The sequence below is a fragment of the Pan paniscus genome, chromosome 14, assembly GCF_029289425.2.
Source record: "Pan paniscus chromosome 14, NHGRI_mPanPan1-v2.0_pri, whole genome shotgun sequence".
Classification (NCBI taxonomy): Eukaryota; Metazoa; Chordata; class Mammalia; order Primates; family Hominidae; genus Pan; species Pan paniscus.
The window spans coordinates 35,317,232-35,339,547 of NC_073263.2; the positions used below are offsets into that span (position 1 = coordinate 35,317,232).

Sequence of the window (22,316 nt, forward strand, 5' to 3'; positions counted from 1 at the left end):
AGCAAAGTCTCCTGGATGCGTGGGTCAAGGGAAGGATGCTGTTCCCTTGGAAGCAGCTCTCTGGTATGAGGCTGGAGAATGGAGAGAAAGGGGAAAACAAATCCCCACTCTTTGTCTACAATCACCAAAAAGCCAGTTAAGAGAGACAGACCAATTCTGGGCACCCTGAGGAGATGGTTTTCCCAGCCTGTGCCCTCATGTGATCTGCTTTACAAAAAGCAAGCGCGACTCCCAAGTGTTTAAAGCGCTCATGGCTGTTTTTACTGCTGTAAGCCGAACACTTGGCTTACAGCAGTAAAAACAGCCATGAGCGCTTTAAACACAACAATTGGGAGCAGGGATGCTCGCCTGTAATGATTGTTTGTGTTAGAAAGTTGGCTGCCACCATGGTTAGACAAATGCTCCCACTTCTGCGGAGATAAAAGGCAAGCACTTGCAATCAGTAAGGAGAGCGTGTACGTTCTGGGGCTAAATGGCATTATAAAACTTCCTAATTAAGCATATATGCCGATGAGTTTTTAGCATCATTTCTCCAATTTAGCTTTACATACTGGGTGCGCTGTTCAGTACAGCACTAACTATAAACATTGTTGTTACTGCCCCAGCTGGAAACAGAGCACTTTATGTGCGCAAGAAAAAAGAGATTATCTCCCATCTGCTCCTGCCCATTATTCAGGGATGTGTCATTTTGTCTGCTGATGGGAACCATCACTAGGATTTTAGTTAAATGGCCTTTTTATAGTTGGCTATGTTTATTAATTATTGTGTTTACTTGGGGTTTAGTTCCCATCCTTAATCCTACAAATTTAGTAATTCAATTTTCCAGAGGTTTTTGAAATTAGATGACTTTATATGTGTAATTTTTATAATACAAATATGCACAACTATAATTAGATATACTTGATGCCTATTTTTAATTGTATATTAACTTTACACATATATATCTGGTTAATATTCCTGACATTAGGAGACATATAATTTAAAAAGGATGGAGCATGGTGTGATTCGATTTCTATAGAGTACAAAACCAGCCAAAGCTAATTAATGTGGCTGGACTCTGGGGTCAGTGTTTACCCTCGAGGTGAAGTGACCCCTCCTGGAAGGGAGCCCCTGGGGTGCTAGGAATGTTCTGTGCCTGATCTGGGTGCTGCCTACAGGGGCATGTTCAGTTTGTGAAAATTTATAGAGATGTGCATTCCTGATAGGTGCACTCTTCTGGAAGTATATATTCTTTCAGGTAAAAGTAAAAGATGGATGAATCCTCTTCTGTGTTACAAAGTCAAAAAAGAAGGGTCTGCACAAAGGCAGATTATGATTAACTCACCCTTCTCCCTCCAAAATAAAGTCAAAAATTAAGTTCTTTCTACATCTATAAGGCCAATTATGTAGGTAAATTAAATAAATGAATGTGCAACTCCTACATGCATTATAAATGGAGAAGACACAAATAGCCTTCTATGTCAAAATGACCTTAGAAAATTTTATTGAGCTTTGGGTGTTTTCTTGCTTTAAACAGATTTGGAAATGATCATGATTTTAGTATATCTGAATCATTTGTCAAGGTATGCCCCTTTCTGCTTTCCTATGTACTATGTTTTGAGTGTCTGATTATAGAAAAATAACCAGGAGTAACAATTGGGGCTAAAATCATATATATATATTATACATATATATACACACACATATACATTATGTATAACATATATACTTTATATGTGCATATATACACACATACATATATATTTTAATTTTTTTGTAAAACTTTGCAGTCTAACCATGAAACAACATCAGGCAGCTACTGTCTTACTACAGATAGGCTCCACAGTTTGGAAAAAACAAATGCCAAAACCAGTGGAATTTTTTTTTTTCAAATACTAAGATGTGGAGTGTTACCTGGAGATCATTTCAGAAACATTAAGATGGCGAAAACAGGCTCCCTAGAATTTCTCAGAGTTCATTTCTCAAACCATCAAAAACCATCCTGCTTGTGGATAACTTAAAGAGACACAAACAATGCCCCTTGAAGGAAATGCCAGGGCAGTTGACTGGAATAGAAAACGATTGGATAGAACTCTTAACCCCGTTTTAAAAAAATTGATACCTCCCATAATCCCTTTTGCTTGAGCAGATAAGCCGGCTAAATAATCTGACAGTTACAAGATATTGAAAAATAAATTCATGCAATAGCTAATACATAGAGGGATTTCCAGGGGGAAGAGGGAACAATAAAACAAAAACAAAACAAAAAGGTGGAGAATTTGAAAACACAAGCTTACCAACACACACAATGCATTCTATAGCCCATTGTACTTTGAGGCGCTTCTACTACTAAGGTGTAAATGCATTGTTATCCATCTAATCAGGTCAAGGTTGGGCTTGATGACTTTAAAATGACAGTATATACTTCTATAGAACACACACTAGCGTGCTATTGTTCTTCCATTTGTTAAGGGACAGAAGAGCACTGGAAATCATTGTTTTAATTAGCAACATCAGGAAAATGCTTTGGCATTAGCACTAAATATACTGTCCTTTTAACCATAAGGAAAATTGATACTGAGCATGTGCAATGGAAAGAAAGCTGGCAAATGTCAGTGTGAATAATGGGTGAAAAAAAGGAATGAGGGGGTGTGGCATCTCAATCAAGATTAAAATGAAACTGATAAAGCAGCATATGGACTGGATAACAAATCAAAAGCATGTTTATCCACCGAAGGAACTGGTTAATGGAGACTGCCAGCACGTTGCCATGGAAACACTGACTGTTGAGCTGCACCATCTCATACCTTATCCAATACATTCCTGGTTGCTGGTAGTAGTCCAAAGACCCTGATCTCTTGATGGTAAACCCGTGGTCCAGCTGAGCAGAGAGAAATGGGGCAACTCAGTGGATCAACATTGTGCTAAAGAATTAAGACTCCAGACCAAGCTGTTCTTCATTGATTCTATATGTATATATAGTTACGATGCCTCTTCTGCAGGGTAACTAGCTAATATCCTAAGTCTGCATACTGAAAACAAAAAGGCAGGAAATGACACCTCATGACTATTTTGGAGGCCAATTTGCTCAAATAGATCTAGTTCTTCAAACAAGTTTTCGAATGACCATTTTAATCATGTCCTCTCAATTTCAAAAGATATAAACACCTCTTCATATGCCATAGAATAGAAAATGCTTCACAATTCAATAAAGTACTGAAATGAGCATTAGCCACTTAAGAGAAAGCAGATTGGACCCCATAGAGTATTACCGCATAAGGCTTAAATTTGAGGGCTTCATAACTATGAAATGAAAGAGGAAAAGAATCAGGTTTTGAAACCTCATCAATTACAGCATTTAAATTTCTGAGTTAATCTTCAAAAGCAGAGCTACTCTTAAAGGTGAATCTTTTCTTTTCCTTTTTATAAAAGGTATATGATCTAATTAAAGGTGAATCTTAATTACATTTCTAAACTAAGAAGATAGAGTATAAAACAGTCAATAAATTTTCTCTATGAAAATATGGAAAGTGAAATAAAACAAAAAATAGTTTTCTTTGTATATTAAAAATGCGTATGAACAGTTAAGTGCTTTTGATTAACACAAAGTACAATAAATAGAAGACAGGAGAAGTTCTCAAAGTTGTTCATCCTGGAATAAGATGTTAGCTTTTGGCTACCTGGGGATAAAAGATTCAATCCCCCAAACCTGAAGGACACTAATCATGCTGTGTACCCGCTTCCCCATTCTGCCCACGAGAGGATGCGACTTGGACACCTTTCTTCAGAGGGGCTCATGTGTTCTTTCAAGTGCGTTAGTGGTACGATGCTGATGACAGTTTCTGCTTCTAAATTCACAAAGGCATTTCAAAAACATGCCAGGGCACCAGGCATTTAAACTAAAAACTGCTTGGAGGATTTGGTGCTCTGATTATAAACTAGGCTATCCAAGTGTGCATAAAATGCAATGTGAAGTTTTAATCTTTTTAAAAATGTGTGTTTCGTTTTATTGAGAAAAAAATCAAAGTATACTGGCTCTCAGGAAGATGAAGGTGTATGCTTGGCCACAAAGACAGCTACTTAGTAATTAGCTTTCTATTGCCATCTACAGGCAAAGTGTCATATAACAGGTCTCATTTTAGAACTAAGCTTCCCAGTGTCACAATTATATGCACGCTGATTAGTATGGATTTGTTCAATTAGACTGAAACGCTCTATTTGCATGAGCAAAATGCAAAAGAAGAACTTTAAAGCATTAGGAAAATTATTGGTTAAAATAATAAACAGTGTTAAATGAGGAAAAATAAATTGGAACTGACATCTTAGTCATCGGTTCTTCATCAAGCTGAGCAAATCTAATAATGCCTCTCTCTCTTCCCTCAGCTCTCAAAAAGTTCACCGTTAAAATGTCATCTCTAATTCATTTCATGTCTATAAATTGCATTTTAATAACCTTTTGTTTCCCTTTCTCTCTCTCTTTTTTTTTTCAAATCCCCCAACTACTGAGAAAGGCAGCAGAGGGACAATGGCGTCTCTCTGAGAGGCACAGAATGCTGCAATTCTAAGGAATGCAATGGCTTCCACCTAATCCCATGGCTTGACCTAATGTCAGAGCACCTTTCCTCCTTCAGGAGGGTGTGTGATCCCTGTGAACCTCCAGCTGGTAATTACTGTCCTAGCCAACTCGAGGCCCTCTTGCGACCTTAATATAAAGTTATCATTTGTCCTTTCTTTGGTCTTAATAATGTACAGACTGTGAAGTGGAAGAAAAAAATGACAACATGAACAAAAAACACTACAATTCAGAACATGAGTACATGTTAAACTATGCTCAAATCATAAATTACACCTGTGAGAGAGGCTGCCGGTTATGACAGTATGCTTTTTTCTTTTGTCATTCTAAGAAAGAAAAAGTGTCACAGATTCTCTGATGAGCATTGGTGATCTCCAGCAGGTAGTTAGGTTTCTAACTAAGGAATGAGAAGTACTAGTTAAAAATTAATTATTTAATTGTTGATTCCCCAACCGCCACCAAACCACAAACTAACACTATGTCCTAAATAATAATTTTTAAAACATTCTAAAGGGTGTATGTAATTCTAAAAAATTAGTCCCATGGTAAAGGCAGTTTAAAATACATTATTTTATAGCCTCGGGGAGAGCGTATATACCCAGGAAAATTCTGTTTGAATGAAATTTATGCTGAAATCAGTTTTTGTAAATCTATCAAATAGAAGTCATCACTGTATTATATCAATTCCTGAACTTTTAATGATGTGAGCAAATTAATCATTATATTAAATTATTAAATTATCAAATAGTCTTTATAGAATATACCATTTATAAAAAATTTTTCTTCTACCTCCCACTTATTTTGCTTCATAGCAGAATAATCTTTCTTGGCAGTCATACTTTGGAATATTATTTAATGCCAGGGTTTCTTTTTCTTGTGATAGTCCCCTGATAGTCAGCCTTTGCATTTTAAGAATGAAAAAATGGTTATGCAATATAATTGGATGTATCCAGTGCTATTCTGAAAGTAACACAATGAAGGTGGCCAAAATAGCCAGTTTCTAATTCCCAGCCCCACCCTTTGGCTACTGACCTCAGCCAGGTTCTTCTAGAAGGTAGAGATATTTATGAGGGAAAAGCATTCTGGAGAAGGTGCCTAATGTACATAGTATGGTAGACCAGTTTCTCTTAAAACAATCTCTGAAATCTACATTGATATTCTCTTTTATGCTTGAAATATTAATGCTGATAGTTAACATATGAATTGTGCTATAGATCTGACAGGCATTTTTTAAGATACAGTTTTCTGAAACCAGCCAATTATTTTGAATCTGAATTAAGTTGATAATTATTAAAAAAAAAAAACCTCTGCAGCAGTAAAGATTAAACAAGCATGCAACCAATGCATAACTCAGCATTACACAGCCCACTTTACAATTTGTAAGTATATTACCAGTTTGTGCAGTTTCCATGGAAACCGTGTTAGTGATGAATTGAGAAACTTGCATTCAAAATTGCATTCAAAGTGGTCCAATCATGACATTTAGGGAAAAAAAATAGTGGATCTTTGATCTTCAAATACTAATGAGTGTTTTAAGATCCACCTAGATGAGGTTTTAATGAATTCATATGGATAACGCTTCAGAATTTATCCAACTTTGATTAAAATAGGATTTCCCCTCAAATATGTGGTGTTTGTCAATTGGAAAATTGCCCTGATGTTCCTGCCCTTAGTCATTGTAAGACTCCTAGAATACTGTGAACAAACCAATATTGAGCAACCAAGGCAAACTTAACCAAAGACTGATTAAAATAAAAGACCAGGAAAAAAAAAGAAAACTAAAGCAAAATGACAGAGGTGGAAAAGGTACTCTCTCTAGCAGCTGTAAGCCCTTAGCAGGAGAAAAACAGTCCCTTTCATGGACAAGCGTGCTGGCAGTCCATTCCAAAAGAAAACTGTGGAATCAAATGTTTGGAATAGACATATATCTTGAACGAACAATGGAAACAGAGTATAGAATGTCTGGTTTAGTAGAGAATCACTATGAGATTGTTGCTTTCAAAACTTACTGACTGAATATCAGCTCAGAACAAAGAACACTGACCATCTATGGAAGATGTAGAGGTTAATTTACTTCTACATTGAATTTTCTCAGAAAGAATTAAAGATAGAGGGCAAGAACAACTTGAAATTTTAAAGCTTCAGCGGCACTGAGGAACATCTGGAAGAGGAGGCATTCCCTTTCACTTTACACATGTGCCAGTTGCTCACACGCATGTAAATCACTATTGAAAGGGTTCAGTCGAGAAACATGAAATGCAAACAGTACGAGGGTGTGTATGCATGCATTCGTACCATTTGCAAATTCTGGAACCTCATATCAAATATTTAGTAACCCAGATCTGGGATTGGTGGCATCAAACAGATCACTTGTTTATCTTCAGTTTTTTTTAGAGCTCTCGCGCAACCAAAAAAGAAAAAAAGGAAAGAAACTAAAAACACCCAGAGAAGTGGTTAAATATTCAGTACTGCTCATGAGTGAGAGGTGCTGTTTAATAGCATAAATACTTTTGAAAAAGTCCACATCATAGTGTCTTAAATTCTTTGTTTGGAGAAGAAAAACAGCTCAAGTGATTTTCAGATTGAATATGCTATTAAAATTTACACACTCTGAAAAAAAGAGGAAATTATTAAAAACTCAAGTAATTGGAACTTGAATATATTTACTCCAGAATATGACACCAGGAAGTATGAGGTTTCATTATTCCTCGGCCCAATTTAATCTTTGCCTAGAGCTGCGATCAAATTGCATGTAGCGTATGTCTGCATGTATAGAACAGAAAAGAAAGGCCTTGTGCAGCCGCATCAATAAAATAGTAAATGTTAAAAGACTTTCAACTTTAAGAACAGAAATTTCTAAGGAGCAAGACATCGTGACTTCGTTGGGTGTTCACAGTAATTCAATTTCACTGAAAATCTCACTGCGTAGCTTTCTGCTATGCTTTGACTTTAATTTAGGTCTAGTATCAAGATCTATAGTGTTCCAAGCTCTCCCTGCAATGTCGTCTCTCTCAGCTTGCCTTTCCTTTCTAGGTCCTAGCAAAAGGACACTATGAACTTTTTCTCAGAGCCAAGAAGTTTGCATTGGCACAGAGTCCAGCATGGGGGAGGTTTTCGGTTTTAAATAAATAAATCATAAAATTAATATATACTGCAAGACACCCTGGAGGTGTTGGATAATGATGTGATGCCCAGGGAAATGATCTGCAGAAACACATAATATATATAAGTCCCATACCTCCTCTAGTGCATTAAGTGGCTGAGCTGTCTAAAGAAATGACCCATTCTGCTGTCTCTGACTGGAGAATCTCCTGAGTAATGCCTGTCTCTTAGGTGGGTTGCTTTAAAAAAGTTATAGGTGGATATTTCAGATGCTTACTGCTATGACAGAAACTCCAGCTGCTGTGCTATTCGGCTTGGGGCCTGTGTTGAAATGCTTCTTTATCTTTCCAGCTACTGACAGCTGATGTTCATTTTCTGGGAGGCCATCATCCTGGAGAAAAAGAAATAAAGAGAAGAGAAAAAGAAAGAAAATGAGATAAATGAAAAATGAAGGCTAAATCTTCTAGTCACAGGCAGTAATCTTAGAATTCATAAGATGTCAGAAATAAACCAACCAATGTCTACTCATTAAACACTATTGTTGGAAGCACTGCTCCAAGGTCTCATTCATTTCCACATCTGCTCTAAAATTAATTTGCTTTGTGTCATCTGACCCTCAGAGATTTGTCTCTAAATTTAAAAAAATATTTCTGTTTTTGGTTTCTAATAAAATCTATTCCAACCACGGCTCTAGGAACATGTCAAAGAGCAAGTTAATCTAGACGACAAGAAAAAATATTCAATGTGAACATCTTCTTTTTAATTTTTTTTTTCCTCTTAACCCATCATTTAGACCCAAAGCCAAGGGTCTTGGATGGCAAGCTTGGGCTTCTGCATGGCCCATAAATAAACTCAGGCTGTTCCACAGTTACTCATTTGGCCATTCTAAAATTCCAGGCAGCCTTCCAGGCAGAAAGATCTTCCTTAAATTTTAAGTCTTTCTTGCTGCCTTCAAATCATCTGTTATTATGACATAGTTTATATTGGAGCTTATTTTAACCAAGGTCTCTATTCTCTGCTGGAGCCATCTATGACTGAGGCTGGACACATGGTTCTCTTGTACTAAATACTGTTAGAATCACAATAACCAGGGTCGTAAGTATGTGCCACCACTTACTAGAGTTCATGATGAAAAGGCTGCAGGATCCTTCAAGGCAGAGACTGTGTTTTGCTCACTATAGAATCTCCAGGTCTTAGCATAGTGCCTTGGCACATATTAGATGCTCAATTGTGGAATAAATGAATGAACAGATAATAGAGTGTTTGTAACTCACTGCTAAAAAGAAACTCCTGGCAATCACTTCGATGCCATTCATTATTTTTCTTTTCTTCTTCCTCTCCATCATTTTGCAGGTAATTTCTTGGTTCCACCCAGGAAAATAAGTCTGCTGCTTCTCAAGCATAATGTGCTGGCTCCTTTTGCACGAGCTGGTCCCTCCACATGGCATTTGCTTCTTCTTTCAGCATTTGGGCATTCACTTATTCAATGGACATTAACTGCATGCCTACATGGACCAGGTACTACAGTACGTGGGGGAGAAATGATGGCGAGCAAAGACAGGCATGGGCCCTGCTCTCCTAGACCCTCTGCTCCATTTCTTTTCTTCGTAACTTGGGTCTAACGGGCCTGTTCCAAGGCATTTATCCCCAAGTTAAGCACAGTCCATTCTAATGGCTTTACTGGAAACCCCCAGTGCTTTTTCATTAATCAATTTGCACTATTTCTATTTTTTTGGTGTTAGAAACAAGGTGAAATTCCAGTAGAGTGGGGATGCTACTTGGGGAGGGAACAGAAGCAGGGCCACATGAAGTGCCGATCTTGTCAAGGGCTATGTTAGGAATAGCAGAGTGTGGGAGGAAGATGTGATCTCTGTCCACCAGAACCTTGCAGACTAATTGGGAGACAAAACATGCACACACTATGTAAAATCATGAAACAGGCCAACAAGATTAAAAGGAGCTGTTACAAGGCTGCATGACTGGATGGCTCAGCTAGATTCAACAAAGAAGTTCAGAGGAGAAAGGGCATATTTTCTGGTGTGATCAGTTACAGCTGACTTCATGAGGGATATGGGACTTGACCTGGCCCTTAATGATGGAGAGTGTGTTGACAGGCAGAGAGGGGGTGCGGTGATATTTGGTGTGCAGTGTGTGCAAGTGGGAAGCCACAAAGTCATCTCTGCCAAACAAGAAGTCAAACAGTTTGTCTCTAGTTAAGAGTTTATGTGCCATGGTAATGGCAGAGAAAGCTGAAAAAACAGGAGAAGACTGGCCATAAATGAATACCCAAAAGATCCCAGAATTGAAGCCTTCATCTCCATTAGGAATAGAGCTTTTTAATAAGAGGACTGTAAGTTTAAGAAATGTGAAGGACTACCTTCCCTTTACTGTGGTATTTTTATAGTACATTATCCAGCTCTTGGTTCACTCTACAAGTGAAAGAGAAATCAGATGATAATTACAAAGAATTAGGATTATGCGTCCAGAGTTCTAAACACAAGGGTGAATTGAATGGTGTATGTAAAAAATGTTTTTATTAATATGGTGAATGAGGCCAAATGCGGTGGCTCACATCTGTAATCTCAGCACTTTGGGAGGCCGAGGCAGGTGGATCACCTGAGGTCGGGAGTTCGAGACCAGCCTGACCAACATGGAGAAACCCTGACTCTACTAAAAATACAAAATTAGCTGGGCATGGTGGCGCATGCCTGTGGTCCCAGCTCCAGCTACTCAGGAGGCTGAGACGGGAGAATAGCTTGAGCCCGGAGGCGGAATTTGCAGTGAGCTGAGACTGCGCCATTGCACTCCAGCCTGGGCAACAAAAGCAAAACTCCATCTCAAAAAAAAAAAAAAAAAACCCAACAACAAAAAACCAACAACAACTGGTGAATGAAACAAAAGGCCCCTGGAATTTAAGTTGGACAATAGCGTTTGGGAACTAAGTTAGAATTTTTGAGAGTTTTTCAACATTTGACAAGGGATAAAATGATACTGAAAGTCTTCTGAATATTAGTATCATGTCTTGGCAGAGTGTCGGGTTCTGCCAGAATGAAAGGGGCCACCTTGGGTGCTCTACTGGCCTCACCCCCAAGATTACACAAGTACTTCTTACCATCTCTTTGTAGAGTTCCAGGCTACCTCGGGCAAAATGATCAAATGAGCTTTCAATGATGAGATACTTTGAAAAACATGATTGTGGAGAAGGTTGAGGAAAGGTTTTTCTTTTTAGGATGAAAGAAACTTGAGCATATTTGTGGTCTTAGGATAAGAAGCTAGTGAAAAGGGAGAGTTGAAAGATACGAGAAAGGGCAGGGTAGGGACGGAGGGTAGAAGTGAAGTGGTTTGCCTTGGGGAGGTATAGGTTTACCTCTTTCTCTGAGGCAAAGATGAAACAAAGAGGGAACAAGCAGAGGTGCCGGGGAGAGAAGTTAGAAGAGCACGGCAGGGCGAGGAAGGTGACACAAGTGTTAATTGCTGTTTACATGTATGATCTCTTTCCTCCTCAAACTTCAGTCCATTTATTAGTCCCATTTTGAACATGGGCAAAATGAGGCTCAGCAAGGTGAATTCATTTGCTAAACGTCACACAGAAAGTGGTTGAGTCAGCATTGAACCAGGCCTGAAACTCTGTTCTTTTTCCCACACCAGGTTGCATCAATTGAGGATGCTCACTAGCATCGCATCAGCTACAAAAGGGCTGCTTAACTGATAAATGGAAATACTCAGTGAATCATCTTTTCCATGATGAAAGTGGCACAGTGGTGAGGGGGAAGGAGAATTGAATTAGGGGCCGAACAAACCAGAGAATATTTGGACACGACTTAATGGAGCCTGGGAATCATCTGGTGGTCAATAAAAGAGACGCTGAGCATTTCAGGGACCCAGTGGAACACAGTTAGAAATTCTCTGTCAAGTGGAGACTGGGTGTCCACTAATCTGGGATGTGTCAACGTGACCTATTAGGGCCGGGACTCTAGGATCCTATGTGCAGCAAGCAGTGCAGCAAGGCCTGGCTGACACTGGGCAGCATAAAGTTGCATGGAGCCAACAGGGTTGCCGTATGATCGGCACAGGCTGTGTTTACCAGCCTAGGTGTAAATATGGGGAAAGATAGCTGGGTTTTCGTAAGAGCAGCCCCTACTTAACTTACTGAGAAAGATTCAGCTCTTGCTGAATAACCCCACCTTCTTTTCACTCCCCACCATTGGCATCTTTTCAGAAACTTGCCTTCACCTGGCTTTCCCTCCACTGCCAGTTCTTGAGCTAGAAGTTTGCTCTCCAGCCACCTCAATGGATTTCCTTATCATTTCCCAGCCCTGTCCTGGTCCTAATCTCCTGTCAAGGTTCCTAGCAACTCTTTCAGATACTGGGGCCTGGAGGTGAAGGCCTCCAGCTTTAAATTCCAGTGAAGGTTTGAGCTTCCCTTGGGTTATTAGTTCACATTGAAGCAATGCAAGTAGCGAAACAAGTTGTCAGAGAGGCTTTTGACTTCATAAATCTTAAAACGTTCTAGGATTTTTTTCCAATGAAATAAGGTGTCTCAGCTGGAGTAGGTAAAACACATACATGTACACACACACACACACACACACACACCCCATGACAATGAAAAAGTCTGCAGTGTTTTAATATAAATTTTGAAGGTTTTCAGCATAATTGGATAAAAAGACTTAAACAATTGGCTTTGCAGGGATCTAATCTGTACCTGCGCCATACAGATGGATGATAGAGATTTAGCTAACTTACTGTCATGCATCAATAAAATAATAGGGACGTTAAAAACATACATTTATATATATACATCTTTATCACCATTATTCAGAATAGATTATGTGCTACGAATTTTCTAAACGTGACAAATCTGGCAGTATTTTACAAATAGTTACAGTATTATTACCATACGTTCTGGTTTGGTGGTAGTTTCTGAAGTTCGACACAGGCTGGTTGTGGTTTGAGGTTAGTAGTTTTTGATTTAGAAATTCCCATCCACCACTTGGCAGAGCATTGCAACTGACACGAACAAAATTAGTTTGCAAAATGGAAAATGAACTCTCACCACTGTCCATAGGAGACCTGGCCTCCTGGTCTCCATTTCTCTAGGGGTTACTGGGGAAGAGCTGTGGGGAGGCTTGTGGGGGAACGGATGTGAAGTCACTCTGTAGTGTAGAATTCCTCGCTTTCCTCTGGGAAACCATTTCAGGCGTCATGCTTTAGAAAATTCTCATCCCCTTGCAGATTTTTGGTTTTGAATCATGGATCTGGTTTGCAGTCTATTCATTGCCAGACTCTATTATTAATATCTGTAAACTCAGGAGAAGCATGGCAGTCTTGAGCAGTTTACTGCTAAAATATTCCCACGTAGTTTTAAACCATTCCAAGGTTATTAAAGGACTCTTCAATAGCAGTTCCGCTGCACCTCCCAGTGTGCTTGACTCCTGTTAACCATCCCCACCTGCACGGCACCCCCAGTCCCCTTGACTCTCTTCAGCATGGCCCTATGATTCTCTGTCTACAATTCGCACTGCACTTTGGGAGAAAATGTAAGGCAAGTTAAGATTTATCTTAGAGCAAGGACAGGATAAAATGCCCATATGGAAACTGCAATTCCATGTCATCGTTTAAAATTTGTGAATATAAATAAGTGGTTTTATATATTATTGCAGTGTCATTGGGCTTCACTTAATTGCTAACAAATTCTACCAGCACAATAAGATGAATATTTACATTTTTGTGTGAGTGGGTAGGGCTGATTTTTATTAGTCAACATGGAATATCTTGGGAGATTATCCAGGCTTCTATTTTTTCTTCTTTCCCTTGTTCTTTTTTTCTTTTTGGATATCTGGACTTAGCAGAATCTTTTCAAAAGAGTATGTAGGTGGGATATAGGAGGTAAACTAAAGTGTAAAGGCCAGGAAGGTGATAGAAAGTCTTGAATTGGCTAAATAACTGTATTTGATTTATTTAAACCAGTCTGTTCTGCTAGTACCAAAGTTCTTGAACTTCGTTTCATGTTATAATCACCTGTGAGCTTTTAAAAGTCCTGATGCCAGGAAGCCAGTGCAAACCAATTAAATCAGAATGTCTGGGGGCAAAACCCAGGCATCAGACCTGTATTAGAGGCTCCAGTGGGCTTCAGGCTAGACTCCTTTGAGCCTCAGTTTTTTTTGTTTTGTTTTCTTGAGACTGAGTTTCGCTCTTGTTGCCCAGGCTAGAGTGCAATGGCACGATCTTGGCTCACCACAACCTCCGCCTCCCGGGTTCAAGCGATTCTCCTGCCTCAGCCTCCCGAGTAGCTGGGATTACAGGCATGTGCCACCATGCCTGGCTAATTTTATATTTCTAGTAGAGACAAGGTTTCTCCATGTTGGCCAGGCTGGTCTTGAACTCCTGACCTCAGGTTATCTGCCCACCTCGGCCTCCCAAAGTGCTGGGATTACAGGCATGAACCACTGCACCTGGCCCTCAGTTTTTTTTTAATCTATTAAATTGGCAAAATAATTTGATGTAAAACATAGATTCATAAAATTATAGCATCCTAGAGTATCAGAAGAATAACTTGGGATAAGGTAGATGAGCATTTTGAAAATAAAAATGGAATGACAGCAATATATTTAAAATTTCACAATGATGATAATTTGATCCTAATTATATATAAGAATTTTTTTCTGGAAATGTCAGTTCTGTTTATGAACTTATCATGAACCTACATTTTCTATCAATAAACCGTCATTTGTGGGGAAAGTGACTCAACCCCCTTTCCAATTCCTGGAAAGGTCAAGATATATTATTGCCTATTTTATTCTTATATTAAATGTGCCTAAGTCATATTGTTCTCCACTAGATGGGTAATAGGGTAAGGAAACGTAGTTGGGATAATTTTGTTGGTATTTTGTAACTACATTAAACAAAGTAGCTGTGATGCTGGAGAAAGTAACAGAGCTGGTGATACACATATTATCTATCTGGATCTGTGACACACAAACAGGATCATGTTGGGGGATGACAGTCTTTCTTCCTTAATCAAGCTTCTCATTCACCAACATTAATCACAATTTGCATTTCATGAGCACATAGCAATGGATGAAACAGTTGTCATCTGGCTCAGACTCAAATTCACCAAATATTCGCTAAGTACCTACAAGGTGCTAGGACTTAAGATTGCCCTCTCAGACTCTTCAACTATATGATCCTTTTCCCATCCTTATAGCAAGTGGAGAGGAGAATCCTATTTTCTCCATTTCACAGATAGGAAAACAGGTTTAAAGGAGAGAAAAGACTTGCCCAAGGTCACACAGGTGAGTGAGCTGATGCTCCTCCCGTGGGTCTACATTCCTCTTCCAGACGTGGCTGCTTACTGACGATGGCTTTGTTCATGTGGCTCATTGGAACCATCCATAGAGAGGCCTCGCTCACGACTCTTTCAACAACAGAGCAAAGGGCAAGAATACGGCAGAGGATGGTGGGATTCGGACCCAGGACGTGTGAAAAATAAAGGTGAACTTAGAAGAAGCTCCTGGATGAGGTTAAAACAAGTGACTTTTGTGGAGTAGGTTTTCCTTTCTGCTGCCCTATGCTTTACTGTCTATTTTATATAAGTCTACCTTTCCTTTTTCTTTCTTTCTGTTTGTTTGTTTTTTGAGACAGAGTCTCCCTCCATCACCCAGGCTGGAGTGCAGTGGCTCAAACTTGGCTCACAGCAACCTCTGCCCTCAGGTTCGAGCCATCCTCATTCCTCAGCCTCCCCAGTAGCTGGGATTACAGGCACCCACCACCATGCTGGGCTAATTTTTTTTTTTTTTTTTTAAGTAGAGGTGTGGCTTCACTATGTTGGCCAGGCTGGTCTTGAACTCCTGGCCTCAAATGATCCACCTGCCACGGCCTCCCAGAGTGCTGGGGTTACAGGCATGAACCACTGCACCCGGCCAAGACTGCCTTTTCAATTCCAAGTATGCCAAGTAAAAAAGTCATGGTATAAGCAATAGAGAAAATCAGAACTAATGAGAGCAGAGAAAGAGCTTTTTGACAACGTCCTTAGGGTTCACATAATTATTAGTACTTTTCTCCCCTTCTCTCCTTTGTGGTAATCAGATATAATTTGATTGCCAAATGCAAAATGTCTTACTAAATGGATACTCTTTGAAATCCCTAATTTATTTACTTCATTTGCTTGGCCATTCATTTGTTGTACTTGGAGACGTCAACAAATGCTAAATGCTGATTGTGAAAGCTTACTTTTAACAATTGATTATTTTCAGATGAAGAAAAAATCCGTTTTCTGATTTAGTTACTTCATAAAGATAATTTCAAAAGTTAAGCACTCACTTAATCGAGTCTTTAAAAAGCTTTTATTAAAACTATTTTTTTTTCTAGGATGGTAAGTCTGTTTGAATTACAGAAAGGGTATTTTTTTTTAGTTTTCGATCTCCTAGATGATTACTTAAATTCTCTCCCTGCTTTTAGAAAATGCCTGTAGGAAATCTGAGAGGAAAAACTGAAATGGACAGCAGAAGTCTAAGGTCCAGAGGGAGCAATGGAACATAATTATCAGCAAAGCGGGACCATGTGTAAAACTGTGCACAAAACCAGGTAGAAGAGGCAGAAAGTTACTGCTGAGACACGTATATATTGCCATAATGAGCAACCTATTTTTTCACTGGTAACAGCCAGAAGCCTTCTTAATTTTGTTTCTTTACCACAGTTGAGTTGGGATATTATTAATATAGGGCCATTTGGTCTGGAATCAGGGGAAGATTCATGTCGTTCCCAACAGCATTCCAGACCCCTCATGTATATAAACAAATTTGCTCACATTTACAAAGTTATCTTCTAGCAAACATGCACATTCTGCTGGAACTGACTGTCAGATATCTTCTTCCCAGTCTTCTCCAGGATTGAGCTCTGGCACCTCCTTCTCTGGGCTCTGGGAAGTCTCCCCACAGAGCAGACTGGGGTAGCTGTTCTCACTACCCTGGAACTGTCTGGTTGTATCAGACTTTGTTGCTAGAAGGCAGGGCTGGCACACAGTGTCTCTCTGATAAAAATGTATTTAGAAATCTCTACATATAATTTTTCAAAAAAATTACTCAGTTGTGGTGGTGCACACCTGGGGTCCCAGCTACTTGGGCGGCTGAGGCGGGAGGATTGCCTGAGCCCAGGAGGTCGAGGCTGCAGTGAGCCATGATTGAGCCACTGCATTCCAGCCTGGGTGACAGAGTGAGACCCTGTCTCAAAAAAAAAAAAAAGTAAAATGATTATTTGTCACCTATGAATATCTTTCCTCTATGGCTCTTCAGGAGCCTTTTAAGGCCACATGTCAAATTCAGATTGTCTAGTTTCTTCTGTGTGGTCACCCTGTCTCAGTTTCTCCAGAGCTAATATGCAATTTGACAATTTATGGATGGTGAGCTTTTATTTTTTTTCTTTGAAATTTAAAGAAAAAATTAATTGAAGATCTGAAAAACAATTCCTAAAAGATCAACTTTTCCAGAAAACTAGCTACACAATGCATTATGTCTATCACGTTAAAACATGCATTAGACACAAATACAAAAACCATGAAACAAGCCACCATTCTTCAACAATTTGAGCAAAGATAAAACGCCTAAGTAACAACAAGGATGACTTGCAAAGGATGAGCTCTTTAAGCATCATTAAAAAAAAGTAGCACAAATGGATGAGTGTGTTCAGTTATATACACTGAATTGAACCTTTGGCACTAGGAATCAGAGCATTTTGTCATACAGCATTAACATGTGGATCAGTCAGAACCAACCACTGCCACCCAGAGAGCCTGCAGCTGGCTTGCGCCTCTTCCTCCCCGCACAGCTAAGAAAAAGGTACCATGACCTGGGTAAGTGAGTTTGGAAAGGTTGCTGACTTGTATTAGCAATCATTACAGTGATGACAATGTCCATATTGTACCTACCTGTTTACAACATTACCATGTTTTCATGTGTAACAAAGGGTGGGGTAGATGTAATGTGGTGCATGGGACTTTAAAACACCTGGGCTGAAAGTGAGGATATCTGGCTGCAAATTCTGGCTCAACTGCAAGCTTGGCTACTTTGAGAAAATCACCCTGCATAGCCTTAGTCTCCTCATCTGTAAAATGGGTACAATAATACCCATCCTGCTTATCTTGTAGGCTTGTTATGAGGCTCAAGTAAGATGCTTCCTAATCTTTTCAGCTTCATAGAAAAGGATAACTTTTGCTTAGCACCCTGGGGTGAATGCAGATGTTGTTGAGGCTGGAAGTGACCACTCCTGGATACTGGCTATACAGCCCCCTGTCCCTAGGGCCATGGGGATTACTATTTTTGTGTGTCTGTACACCAGTTAGAAAACTCTGCTATATGAGAAGCCTTAAAACAAACCTCAGTGCATAGCTCTACATGCTCATTTTCAAGTCTATTCTCCTGTTATTTGTATATAACCTCCCAGTGGAGTGTGAAGAATCACATTCAGACATGTAGAATGCTGGAATCTAGACCTATGGCCATCTAGTGGCACAACATGAATGAGATCCCAAGTTCTCGTCCCCCCATATGTAGTCACCTGACACATTGACTGTGCTTTCAATCACGCCTTGACCTCAAGCTTTTGTTGTTTTGGAAAACAAAACAAAACAAATCACTCGACTACTCACCAAGGTGGCAATTCAGAGAAATGGAACGTTTTGTGGCCTTCAATGTACAGCCAGATGATTCAGTGCAGTAGGGAGGCTGGTAAAATTTATATCAATGAGCTGACAATTTTATGATTGTCCACCTCTATGACCACGTCCATATATATATTCAAGCCTATATCTGTCTTCTATTCTGGCAGTAGGAACCATTAGACTTAGTGATGGAGCTTCCCCATCTGTCAGTGGGGATTACCATAGAAACTAGATTACAAAGTTACAATGTTGTTGGGAAGAACACAATAAGTACAAACACAACACAGTTAAGGTATATAAGATGCTTAAAATACTTCTGGCAGACTCTAGAAGTTAAGCATTCTATCAGTATTAACTACAAGCATTATTATTATTACTATTATTTGAGACAGAGTCTTGCTCTGTCACCCAGGCTGGAGTGCAGTGGTGCAATCTCCACTCATTGCAGCCTCCGCCTCCTGGGTTCAAGTGATTCTACTGCCTCAGCCTCCCGAGTAGCTGGGATTACAGGCGCATACCACCATGCCTAGCTATTTTTTTTTTTTAATAGAGACGGGGTTTAGCCATGTTGGCCAGGCTGGTCTCAAACTCCTAACCTCAAGTAATCTGCCCACCTTGGGCTCCCAAAGTACTGGGATTACAGGCATGAGTCACTGTGCCCAGCCTATTATTATTATTTTTTGAGATGGAGTCTCAATCTTTTGTCCAGATTGGAGTACAGTGGCACAATCTCAGCTCACTGCAGCCTCTGCCTCCCGGGTTCAAGTTATTCTCGTGCCCCAGCCTCCTGAGTAGCTGGGATTACCGGTGCGCACCACCACACCCAGCTAATTTTTGTATTTTTAGCAGAGATGGCATTTCACCATGTTGACCAGGCTGGTCTCAAACTCCTGGCTACAAGCGATCTGCCCGCCTCAGCCTCCCAGAGTGCTGGGATTACAGGCATGAGCCACTGCGCCCAGCCAACTATGAGTATTATTAATCAAAACAAATTTTACCCATCAGTTGTAGAGAAACACAGAATTAAAAAATAATGACTCTTCTCTGGAGAATTCCTTCGTAGTTAATGAAATATCATTAGACCTGTGTACTCAAAGAACAGCCACAGAGGCAGCATCGGGGAGATTTTAGAAATACAGAGCCTCCAATCTACTGTGTTAGAATCTGCGTTTTAACAGGCTCTCCAGGTGATTCGTGAGCACATTCAAGTTTGAGAAGTGCTGAAATGGAGTAGCCCAAGGTTTATGCCGAAACCCTTAGGTCACTCGCACTTTGGGTAGGAATCATGCAAAAAGCAGGACTGACTCAGAAAGTCTGTTATGCCTTCTTGATGATTATTCAGCTGTCATCTGGACCACAGAAAGCAGGTTGCGGGGTAGAAGATTGAGACCACTGGCACCTCACCAGTTAGAAGGCAGTCTCATCAGAATAAAATGTAATGGATACATCAGATGCCCTCGTGGAACAAGTATAAGATCCTGTAACTGTCCTGGCACATATGAGGGGGAGGAACAAAATGGAACACAACACTTTTTTCTTTTTTTTTTAGATGATGTCTCACTCTGTCATTCAGGTTGGAGTGCAGTGGCACGATCTTGGCTTACTACCACCTCTGGTTCCCAGGGTCAAGCAATCCTACCACCTCAGCCTCCTGAGTAGCTGGCACCACAGGCTTGTGCCACTATGCCCAGCTAATTTTTTGTATTTTTTGGTAGAGATGGGGTTTTGCCATGTTGCTCAGGCTGTCCTCGAACTCCTGAGCTCAGGCAATTCACCCACCTCGGCCTCCCAAAGGGCTGAGATTACAGGTGTGAGACACTGCGCCTGGCCCACAACACTTTCAAAAGGAGGCAATAACATTAGAAAATCTGCAACTGATTTTTAAAAGGAATGTTAGGAGAGAACAAAGGAAATGGTGCGAGTCACTTACATTAACCCAGGGATGCTCAAGTACTTGAACAGCAGAAAATCGCTGATCTACATCGACCAACAGCATCATGGTAATGAGCTCCTGTGAAGGGGAACGTTAGAGTCCATTTATCTGAATTTAAGGTGAAAAGCTGTATGTGTGCAAATGCAAGAGTTCTCTTTTAGTTTCGAAAAGCATTTGTAAAAGCTCTAAATCTTAAATACATCAACTCCACTTACCTGTGGCTATTTATCACCTTCAAAAGTTAAAAATGGTAAGCACTTGGAATTGTAAATACATAGCTTGTGGTTGAATACAAATTAAATTAATATCAGAATCATTTTCATAAAAATGTTTGTAATAGAAAAGAAATTATGCAAGTTAAGGAATTAATATTCCTTTCTTTGTCTAGCATTTTGCATGTTAAAGACAGATTTATTAATTAGTTTAATATAGAAGTCACATTTAAAGAAACACTTTACTTAAAATTTCACTTTAGCAGCTGAAAGGAAAAATGAAAATTTCCCCCTAATTTCAAGACGGCATACTTAGGTTTGAAAGAAAGGTATGAGGAAAGACGTAGAATTGGGTCTTTCCCCAATTCTGGGTGGCAAGATAGAATTGATCCTTTAGTAGCTAAAGAATTCTAAAGAAACATGTTACAATTGCTTGAAAAATTTCCAGACAAATCAATACAAAGAAAAATAGAACTATTGAGAGGTAAACAATTTCATCATCCTGAAATTAATGGAACTTCCTCATGAGCTCAAATGGACTCGGACCAGGAATGCTCTACCTGGGTCTTAACGATGAGTATGCTATACAATTGTCCACTCTGGATTAGAAGTTCCCATGTCACAAAATGGTTAGATATGCATTATGCAGTTCCTTACATACACAGGCTTTATAGTACCACTCGGGAAGGGGGTGATTTAATTTCATTGAGGGAGTGAGTTCACTCAGCCTTCTTCATTCAGTTTCTAACTTGGATCAGAACTCGTGAAAGTATCTGCTGTGTGTGATGCCCTTTGCAGGTGCTATGGAGGTGTAGGAGATGGTCCTATTTGTCAGTAACTGTGAGCCCTCAGATCATGCAGTGATGGCATGGGGAGCTGGACAGGTTCCTGAAGAGCCCCCGGCCCTGCAGCTGTATCGTCCCATCTCCTTTAGCCTGCGCCTTTCTCTGACACTCCCTTTCTGGCAGCTTCCTGGACAGTTGAAGAAAATGAGAGACTTGCACTCAATATGCATCATTTTCTACACAAAGTGGTCACGTCTGAGGGGTTGGCTTTTAAAGGGAACTCACATTCAGGACATGGCAAAAGCAAAGGCATAAACATTGAGCAATCAAAAGATAATTATTTCTCAAGATAATTATTGCGAACATTTTTCTCAAATTTTCAAACATTTAAGTCAGCACTCGGAGACATAAATTTTAAAAAGAGCAATGAAAAGGTTTTCCTTTTTCTCCTCAAGGTCTACAAACATCTCAATGTAAGATTTTTATAGCCTTCTTAGAAGTTGATTTATTATAAATATTATTTAATGTGGTAAAATATACATAAAATTTACCACTTCAACCATTTTCAAGTGCACAGTTCACTGACATTCAGTGCATTCACATTGTTGTGCAACCATCACCTTCATCCATGTTAAGGACTGATCTTTTAGTTTCATGGGATAAAAACAATGAATCTTGTGTTTTTCTCCCCCTCTGCCTCTAAATCCTGGCTATTATTCAAGGTTCAACTTAAATCATAGCTTCCCCATAAAGTCTTTCTTGATGATTTCAACCTACGTTGCGGCTGAGTTTTCTTCCCTCTGATTAATTGATGGATTCATTCATATACTTGTTCATTTATTCAATATACATTGAGCACCAGTATACTGGTCATACTTTAGGCAGTGATGGTACAGCAATGGACAAAATAGACAAAAATCCCTGCCTTCACAGAATTTGCATTCTAGTGGAGAGAGTCTGGAAATGAACTATATAAAGAAGACATGCCTACTTATTTATATCTATCTTTTTTTGGGTAGAGAGATAGGTAGTTAGATAGCACAGCAGATGGACACACAGGTGTTAAGTGTTCTGG

The 22,316-nt window shown here is 39.6% G+C and overlaps 1 protein-coding gene across 4 annotated transcripts in view; it reads right to left on the reverse strand.

The window, feature by feature from the left end:
* Positions 1 to 22,316, reverse strand: part of DCLK1 (doublecortin like kinase 1) — a 354,866-nt gene that overhangs the window by 16,546 nt on the left and 316,004 nt on the right. For 2 of the 4 annotated variants that reach the window (XM_034936575.4, XM_057299652.2), the window contains 3 exons: positions 20,242 to 20,322; positions 7,932 to 8,045; positions 2,787 to 2,860 (listed from right to left, as the gene is read on the reverse strand). In XM_034936575.4, the coding sequence (XP_034792466.1) occupies positions 2,787 to 2,860; positions 7,932 to 8,045; positions 20,242 to 20,322 (269 nt within the window). The remainder of the gene's footprint in view (positions 1 to 2,786; positions 2,861 to 7,931; positions 8,046 to 20,241; positions 20,323 to 22,316) is intronic. The other 2 variants (XM_034936574.4, XM_003826878.5) reach the window with 1 other exon arrangement.